The sequence below is a fragment of the Diorhabda carinulata genome, chromosome 10, assembly GCF_026250575.1.
Source record: "Diorhabda carinulata isolate Delta chromosome 10, icDioCari1.1, whole genome shotgun sequence".
Classification (NCBI taxonomy): Eukaryota; Metazoa; Arthropoda; class Insecta; order Coleoptera; family Chrysomelidae; genus Diorhabda; species Diorhabda carinulata.
Genome location: NC_079469.1, coordinates 13,918,553 through 13,927,941, shown reverse-complemented (window position 1 = coordinate 13,927,941; position 9,389 = coordinate 13,918,553). Strand labels below are relative to the sequence as shown.

Genomic DNA, 9,389 nt, shown 5'->3' with positions numbered 1-9,389 from the left:
TTTTGACTAGTAAAGTACTAATACGATCTACGTAATCTACATAATAATAATTTGATTTGTTATTAACAATAATTATTTATAATTTCATGAATATAATAATATTTATAAATGTTTTATTTAGATATATATCTCCGGTTTTATAGTTCTAGTTATTACTTTGACTAGTGTAGTACTAACCGACCAATCGTAAATTATCATAGCTGTCAAATTTACTTCAATGTTTATTGGTTATGTGTTATTGTTATAAATATTGAAATAGAAGTTTAAGAAAAGGTTTAAAACGACAATAGAGGTTCGGAAAACGGTTTAAAACGAAAATAAAATGGGAGATTTAGTTGATAAATCGATAAATCAGATAGAAATTGAGAGACCGTTATCGCCTATATTACATTCAGTTGAAAAAAGAAAAGGTTGTAGTGGTAAAAGTCGAAGACTAAGTCGGACGAATAAATTGTTTAATATTAATAAAAACGAAGCAGTTGGAGAAGATAAACGCAGTGAGATGTTGAATGATTTAAAGGAGGATAGTTTTAGTGTGGATACAATTGAAGATGAAGATTTAATAGCTTGTTTAAATAGATTAGAAGAAGTTGAATTCAATAGGGAAATTGTGTATAAAAGTTTAGTTGCTAGTGATAGTGATACGTGTTTTAAAAAACCGAATTCTCCTGCTCCTAAAACGCCCAAGAGAACGAAAAATGGTGTAAAACAAGAACCGGTAAGTCTTGAAATTGATAATATAAAAAAACAAATTTCTAAGACGAATTTTCGTACTGCAAGTGATAAAAATATCGAAATAAACTTGGAGATGGTAGAAAAACATTCGAAACTTTTCGATGATATACTCAATTGTAGTCAAAATGATTTAAGTAGGGAAAATAAGTTCAATTTTTTAAAGAAAACGCAGTACCATGGTTTTAAGGGTTTTGATTGCCAAGATTTTGATAAATCTGAACGTATAAAAAATAAATTTTGTAATAGCGTTTTAATTAGAAAAAATAAAATCGATTCGGCGACAAAAATGAACGATTCCGTTGATTTTTTACGGGGGGCAGTTGAAAATATCGATAAAACGAAACTGTTCGATACAAAACGTGTTTCTGTTAAACAAAAATCGAGTTTTTCGGATTCGATATATACTAATAAGAAGATTAAAATGGATTTAAGTCAATTTTCTGATGAAAAAATGGCATTAAAAACGGATTATTCGATTGAAAATCGAAACATCGAACATAATACGATAAATATCGAACCGCCTCGACATTTCGTACGTAAAAAAGAAGATTTGTTACCCGTATCGAAGAAAAGTAATGGCGTTAAAGAAAAATTGAAATATTTCGACGATTTAATAGGCGATAATGACGATTTTATTCATGAATCGGTTTCGAACGCTTCGAATTTTAGAAAAAAATTAAATTTTTCCGATAATTTATTAAAAAAAAACGAGTTTACATTGAGACCGTTCGCCAGCGCTTCCGGAAAATCGTTACAACAGTCTAATTCGGATTTAAATAGAACCAATAGTATTTTCGATGAAGGAAAAAACGGTTTACCAACCTACGGGCAATTTTCTAACAATCCCGGTATCAAAATCACCGAGATTCCAACCCCAAGAACGTATTCGAACGATCCCGTTATGAAGAACGACGAAAAAACCGGTTTTACGACCCCTGGGAAGTTTTACAACGACCCCGGTATTAATAACAACGAAAAAACCGATTTTTCATTGGGAACGTTCACCAGCGCTTCCGGAAAATCATTACAACCGTCAAATTGGGCTTTAAACAGAGCCAATAGTATTTTCGACGATATTCTTCAAGAAAAAACCGGCTTTGGGAAGTTATCGAACGACCCCGGTATCAAAAATAAGGAAAACACCGATTTTACAACGCCAGGAACGTTTTCGAACGACCCCGGTAAGAAGAACGACGAAAAAAATGGTTTTACAGCCCCCGAGAAGTTTTCGAACGACCCCGGTATAAAAATCAACGGAAAAGGCGATTTTTCATTGGGAACGTTCACTAGCGCTTCCGGAAAATCATTACAACCGTCAAATTGGGCTTTAAACAGAGCTAATAGCATTTTCGATGATATTCTTCAAGAAAAAACCGGTTTTGGGAAGTTATCGAACGATCCCTGTATCAAAAATAACGATAAAACCGATTTTACAACCCGAGGAAAGTCTTCGAATCTCCCTGGTATAAATAAAAACGAAAAAACCGCTTTCACTACTCCGTGGAAGTATTCGAACGCCTCCGGTATAAAAAAAACCGATTTTACAACACCAAGGAAGTATTTGAACGACCCCGGTATAAATATCAATGGGAATAATGATTTTACAACCCCCGGGAAATGTTCGAACGACTACAAAACTTTAGTGAATTATTCGAACGGCCCCGGTATAACGAAAACTAAAAGAAAACTCGGTATATCGTGTTTAAAACAAATACCGATAGAAAATAACAAATTGAGAAAAGCCAGTTTGATTTTCGACGAAGATCTCGTGGGAATTTCCCCGATTAAACCAATAATTAAAAATCATTCCACCCCTGTACGTTTACCCGAAACAACTACTACCGAACCGATTAGTAATCGAAAAGAAAAATCGATTAATTCGAACGATTTACCCAACGAAATAACATTCGACTCGATGGAAACGATGACTGATTACGAAGACGAAGTTAGACGTTTAGAAGTGAGGTTATGTATTGCGAAAACGAGAAAGGACGCGATGGATTTTTCGAAAAAAGAGAAACTAGATTGTGACAAAAAGTGAGTTTGCTGTTATATTTATAAATATAGCGATTGTAATTGGGTTTTTATCGTAGACCGATCGAGGGTGTATTATATCGAGCTAAAAAAATAGCGAACAGAAAATGTTTAAACTCGTACGTGAATAATGAAAAACCGGGTGATGAAATCGATGATAGATTATCGTGTATAACGCCCCAGAATGCCGTAAATATCCATTTCAAACAGTGAGTTTTTATTTTTTTTTACAAAAATGTCGATTTTTATTTATTTTTTTCACTTAGTTTCGAAGCTATAGCTCGTACTAGCGATGGGGCTGTAATTGTACCTAATAATAAAGATTTGATTGGTTTATATGAAATAGAACTCGGTTTCAAAGCTATGCCTGGTGTAGATCCTCGTTTATTACGTAAAAATTGGGTTCGAAATCACTATAAATGGATAATTTGGAAATTGGCTAGTTACGAACGAAATTTTCCACGATATTTCGAAAGATCGTTAACAATCGATCAAGTTATACAGCAATTGAAATACAGGTATAGTCGATAATATCGATTCGGGTGTAATCGATAACTGGTTTATTGATTTTTGTTTAGGTACGATCGAGAAATCGATAAAGCGGAAAGGTCGGTTATAAGGCGGATATTGGAGAAGGATGACGCGCCTCAAAAACGAATGATTTTGTGCGTTTCCGGTATAAATCGAGTAAGATTTGAGGTTATGTCGGTGGGTTTGTTTTGATTTTTTTTTTCATTTCAGTTGGGGTTTAACGTATTCGATTTGGAATTAACGGATGGTTGGTACGGTGTAAAAACCGTCGTAGATGAACCGTTGTGTTACCAGATTTCGAATAAAAATATAAAAGTGGGGTGTAAATTGTTAATTTGCGGGGCGGAATTGATTAATTGCGAGGGGTGTCATCCTCTGGAGGTAAGTACAAACAAATTGTCTAATTGTTGATTTTTTACTATTTTTCCGATGAATAATCGATTATTTCATCGAAATTTTTTTAGTACTAATTTACGTGTTTCGATCAAATTTTTATCTACGTTATAAAAATTGATTAACTCGTGTATTTATTTTTATTTAATTTTTTTTGTTTTTTTGGAATTTTCTCGAAAAGTGTGTATATGCTATACAGGGTGTCGAATTAAAAATTTTACGTATTATTGGAATCATATTTTTCATATGGCGTTTGATTATACAAAAAAATGTTTTTTTTTGTCACTATTTTCGTTAATTATTCATAAAATTATTATTTTTATCTACAGGATGATCAAAAAAATGTTTATACACCCTATACAGGGTGTTGATCGTAATTTTATTTTTATTGATAAAATACTAGCGTCTGGTTCATGAAAATCGATTTTTTTTTCAAAATTTTTTTCTCGTATTCTACCGTTGCGGTATATTTTTTGAATATATGGTGAAAAAATTACGTCTAGGTACTATACAGGATGTTGAATTTATATTTTTACGTATTTTAGGACTCGTTTTTCGTTATAAATGAGTCGTTTCTCGTTTTTTTCCAATACAGAGTGATAAAACTTCGTCTAGATACTATACAGGGTGTTGAATTTATATTTTTACCTATTGTATAATTCGTTTTTTGTTATAAATGAGTCGTTTAATAAAAAAATTGATTATTCCCTATATGATCCTCGTAATTTCTCGTTTTTTTCCAATACAGAGTGATAAAACTTCGTCTAGATACTATACAGGGTGTTGAATTTATATTTTTACCTATTGTATAATTCGTTTTTTGTTATAAATGAGTCGTTTAATAAAAAAATTGATTATTCCCTATATGATCCTCGTAATTTCTCGTTTTTTTCCAATACAGAGTGATAAAACTTCGTCTAGATACTATACAGGGTGTTGAATTTATATTTTTACCTATTGTATAATTCGTTTTTTGTTATAAATGAGTCGTTTAATAAAAAAATTGATTATTCCCTATATGATCCTCGTAATTTCTCGTTTTTTTCCAATACAGAGTGATAAAACTTCGTCTAGATACTATACAGGGTGTTGAATTTATATTTATACATATTGTAGAACCCGTTTCTTATTATAAACGACTCGTATAATAAAAAAATTGAACATTCTCTGTATGATCCTTGTAATTTCTAAAGGATTTTACAAAAAAATTTCTTTTTCTCAAAAAAACTAATTTTCTTTAAAAAATTTTGAGTACGTCTCTGATCAACCGAAACCTCCATCTTCAAATCCACTTCTAATTATATTTCCTGCCGTTGTTTTACGCCATCTATTATACGGAGAATGTATTAAAGGTAATAGTCTTACAATTATTACGAGGGGAATCGCAGTAGTTTTTATATGATATAAATTTTTTCGAAAAACGTATTTTTTATTAATATTTTTGGTACAACCAGTATAATTCTACAAGAATTTCCATATTTCTTGAAAGATTTTTCAAAAAATTTTCGTTCTCCGGAAAAAATTCATTTATATAATAACCAAAAAACTTTCGAGTACGACCCTGGCAAACCGGATCAGCCATCTTCGAATTGACGTCGTTTCCTGTTATAATTACGAGGGTAACTTCAAATTTAAATAAATACGAGGTGATTCGTAAAAATATTGTTTCAAATCGAATTTTATTTATTTTCCGGTATTTTAACGATTCTATTTACAGGTAACGGAATCGACGTATTTAAAAATAAATTTTAATAATACGAGGAGAGCCGTTTGGCATTCTCGTTTGGGTTATCAAAAAAATCCGAGTCCGATACCGATATCGATACGTTCCATCCACCATGCCGGGGGTGCGGTGGCTAGAATCGATATATGCATAGCCAGATGTTACCCCTTTCGTTATTTGGATAAAACCGGCTCGAAATCGACGTGGCTCAACGAAAGAGCCGAGGAGAGGCGAGCCCGACAACTGGATATCGAAAAATACAAACAATTTGAACGATTCGAACGAAAATTGGATACGGGGGGAGGAGAAAACGACGAAAAAATGAGAGAAGAAATGGAAAAATTGAAATTTTCTCGTCGGGAATCGCATCCGGTAAAGAAATTGCTCGTCGTGGATTTGAACGGTAGCCCGATGGAGGCTTTTAATCTGTTCGTTTGGAAACCGAACGAGGATCTCGTACAATCGTTGAAGGAAAATTCCTGTGCGAGCGTTTTCAACGTTTACCCGAAGTGAGTAGTTTTTTCGGGACGTCCCGTACGTTGTTGATTGTTTTTACACGATTTGCTGCGAAAAAATTCGGAAAAATATTGTTGCTGGTGTAAAAATGGGAAACCCTGTATATATTTCATTCAGAAATTGTTCAAAACCAAAAATTTTTTCGTTTAAAAAAGTTTTTTACAGCAAAAATTTTGAATCACGATAAAATGCAATAAAAGTTTGTCACTTTCCTTAATTTATTGAAAAATGTTAGTCCCTGTATATATTTCACCCTAAAATTATTCAAAAACAAAAATTTTTTTCATTAGAAAAACTTTTTCGAATTACGATAAAATGCAGTAAAAGTTTGTCCCATTCCCTAATATATTGAAAAATGACAGACTCTGTATGTATTTCACTTTAAAATTATTTGAAACCAAAAACTTTTTCGTTTAAAAAAGTTTTTCACAGCAAAAAATTTCGAATTACGATAAAATGCAGTAAAAGTTTGTCCCTTTCCCTAATTTATTGAAAAATGTTAGTCCCTGTATATATTTCACCCTAAAATTGTTCAAAAACAAAAATTTTTTCCATTAGAAAAACTTTTTCACAGCAAAAATTTTCGAATTACGATAAAATGCAGTAAAAGTTTTTCCCATTCCCCAAATGATTGATAAATGGTAGACCCTGTATGTATTTCACTTTAAAATTATTTGAAACCAAAAACTTTTTCGTTTAAAAAAGTTTTTCACAGCAAAAAATTTCGAATTACGATAAAGTGCAGTAAAAGTTTGTCCCTTTCCCTAATTTATTGAAAAATGTTAGTCCCTGTATATATTTCACCCTAAAATTGTTCAAAAACAAAAATTTTTTTCATTAGAAAAACTTTTTCACAGCAAAAATTTTCGAATTACGATAAATAAATTTGTCAAAATTTCGCAAACCCCTCGTATATACATATTGTTCATATTGTTCGCATATATTTTATTTCAGAACGAACGGCGATTTACATACCGGCATTAAAACGATGTTCGAAACGAAATCGAACGCGTACAATCGATTAGACGATAGATTTAAAAGAAAATTAATCCGAATAATCGATTTAAACGATTCGAAATTCTCGAATTCTTTCAACGAATTCGATACCGTAGGCGTAGTCGTTCGAATACGAATCGATAGTAACGAACAGGAAATATGGTTGAGCGATTATACCGGGAGGTAATTTTAATTTATACGTATACGTATATACGAGGGTGATTCGATTATTTTTCGTAATTTTGCAGGTTGTTGTTGATAAGGGTATCGGAGGGACCGGAAACGTGTCTGCTGTTGGATAATTTGAAAAGGGGGCAGGTCGTTTCCGTTGCTAATTTGATTTATAAAGGTTTTTTGGAAAAATTCGAATTGATCAAAGCGGTTGCTAATCATTTTACGATGTTTTCTTCCAACCCCAAGTCGGGGCACCTTCGGGAGGGCTTGGAGGATCTCGGAAAGAATTTGCCGGTGGTAATTTGAATAACATCGATTTTTTTTTGGAAATTTTGTTGGTTTTCGGTTTATTTTAGGATTTGGAGGGTTTGTTGAGAGGCTGTGATAGAGAAATTGGATTTTTTCAATCTAAAGCGAATGGGGTTAACGATAGCGACGAAGATTCGACTTTTATTTCGTCTAGAATCACCAGTACCGATATAGCTCTGTCTTTAATAGATCTGGATAAATTTATTTGATTTGTTATTTTGCATATTCCGAACAAAAAAATAAATATTCATGTGTTATTATTTTTTTTGTTTGAATTCACCCCGTTACGCCGCCACTGGTTCCTCCATAGAAAAATAAATTTTTTATTTGACCGCCGCCACTGATTTTTTCTTGTAAAAATTGAATAGAAAAAAATCTTTTCGAATTTTACGCCGCCACTGGTTTTTCCTTAAAAAATTGAACATAAAAAAATTCTTTTGAATTTAACGCCGCCAACGAAAAATTAAACTAGAGAAATCATTTCTAAGTTTAAGGCCGCCTCTGCTCAAAATATTTTTGCATTATACCCCGCAACTAAGTTATTAAAAAATTGAAAAATAAAAAAAATTGATTTAAAAAATTAAATAAAAAATAATCTTGACTTTTACGCCGCCACTGGATTCACCATCTTTAAATATGTCGAATTCTATTTCCTGTCAATGCTATACATCGCCATCTATTATACGGTAAGTATATTAAAAATGATAATTATGAAGGAAACTGTAAAAATATAGGTACGGGAAGGGAGTTTTATATATAAATAAAATTTAAGATAATAACATGAATTTTTAATGAATAATTAACAATATCCTATAAAAATTTACAAATTCTTCTTCATTTCCCCAAGGATTTCACAAAACATCTTTTTGTCCTAAAAGAATAAGTATTTTTTTTATTATTTATAAAAAGCATCATATTTTTCTAACTACGCCACTGATAAACCGGATACAACTTTTTAAAATTCACGTTACGCTACATTTCCTATTTGTTACATCGCCATCTATGATACAATAGGTATATTAAAAATAATAAAAACCGTAAAAATATATAAATAACATAGATAAGTGTATGGATGGCGCTATATACTTAATATTTTGCTATTAAACAAGGCATAATTTTTCTTGTAATACGATAAATTCAAAAATCTACCTTTTCTACATAAAATTTACAATTTTTCTATCATTTTTAAATGACGAATAAATTTTATAAATTCCTAACCACGGCACTGGTAAATCCATCACTTGTATTGATTCATCTATTCATTTCCGTTTATTCGTTCACGACGCCCTCTATTATCATACGAATATAATACAAAAAAGATTGTATTATAAATAAAAAGAAAAGTATAAAATTTAACCGATAGATGACATTATCGTATCTAATAAACATTAAAATATATTTAAAATTGATTAATAACATTTTTTTTTAATGAAAATAAACGCTTCGATGTTTATTAATACTAAATATGACGCCATGTTTTGAATCGAATGTTTCGATATTTCGAATGACCATGAACTATTATTATGTTATATAACGAGCGAATAATAAGTAGTAGAACACTTACTAAACTCTGGTTAATGCACGCTGTTACTTAACAATTTATATTCAAGGAGATACTACATCTCTTAAAAGTTACACTTACTCACAATGCAATTATTACCCAACGAATACTTACGAAATTATTATCTAATAATAAGTTTTAAAAAATGGTAGAACAATTTTTCCAAAACTGGATTACTCATTTTGGAATTATTAATAAAAAAATGCATATTATAAATAACGATTAAGGAATACGTATAAAAAGGGGCGTGGTTAAAAGACGCCATTACCGGAAGATGTAGGTAAATGATTAGAGTTGGCAGAACATTTGATATCGAATAAAAAATAACTTCAACATCGTTATTGTAATTTCGTAATCAATTACGTAATATTAATAGTGAAGAAAAAAACAGAACAATGCTGTGTTTTTTTTCTAAGT

General features: G+C 31.2%; 1 protein-coding gene across 1 annotated transcript; it reads left to right on the top strand.

Moving 5' to 3' along the window:
- Positions 1-182: 182 nt before the first annotated feature.
- LOC130898696 (uncharacterized) lies at positions 183-7,671 on the top strand. The gene is made up of 9 exons (XM_057808161.1): positions 183-2,772; positions 2,829-2,978; positions 3,036-3,287; positions 3,348-3,456; positions 3,511-3,681; positions 5,411-5,925; positions 6,887-7,111; positions 7,177-7,399; positions 7,459-7,671. The coding sequence occupies exons 1-9, from the start codon at positions 323-325 to the stop codon at positions 7,618-7,620; spliced, it is 4,257 nt and encodes a 1,418-aa protein (XP_057664144.1). The 5' UTR covers positions 183-322; the 3' UTR covers positions 7,621-7,671.
- Positions 7,672-9,389: the final 1,718 nt, after the last annotated feature.

Bases quoted from the DNA above. Each gene is read 5' to 3' on its own strand.
- LOC130898696 (XM_057808161.1), top strand. From the start codon at position 323: ATGGGAGATTTAGTTGATAAATCGATAAATCAGATAGAAATTGAGAGA. The intron at 2,773-2,828 runs GTGAGTTTGCTG...TTTTTATCGTAG, and splicing joins AAACTAGATTGTGACAAAAA to ACCGATCGAGGGTGTATTAT. The intron at 3,682-5,410 runs GTAAGTACAAAC...TTCTATTTACAG, and splicing joins AGGGGTGTCATCCTCTGGAG to GTAACGGAATCGACGTATTT.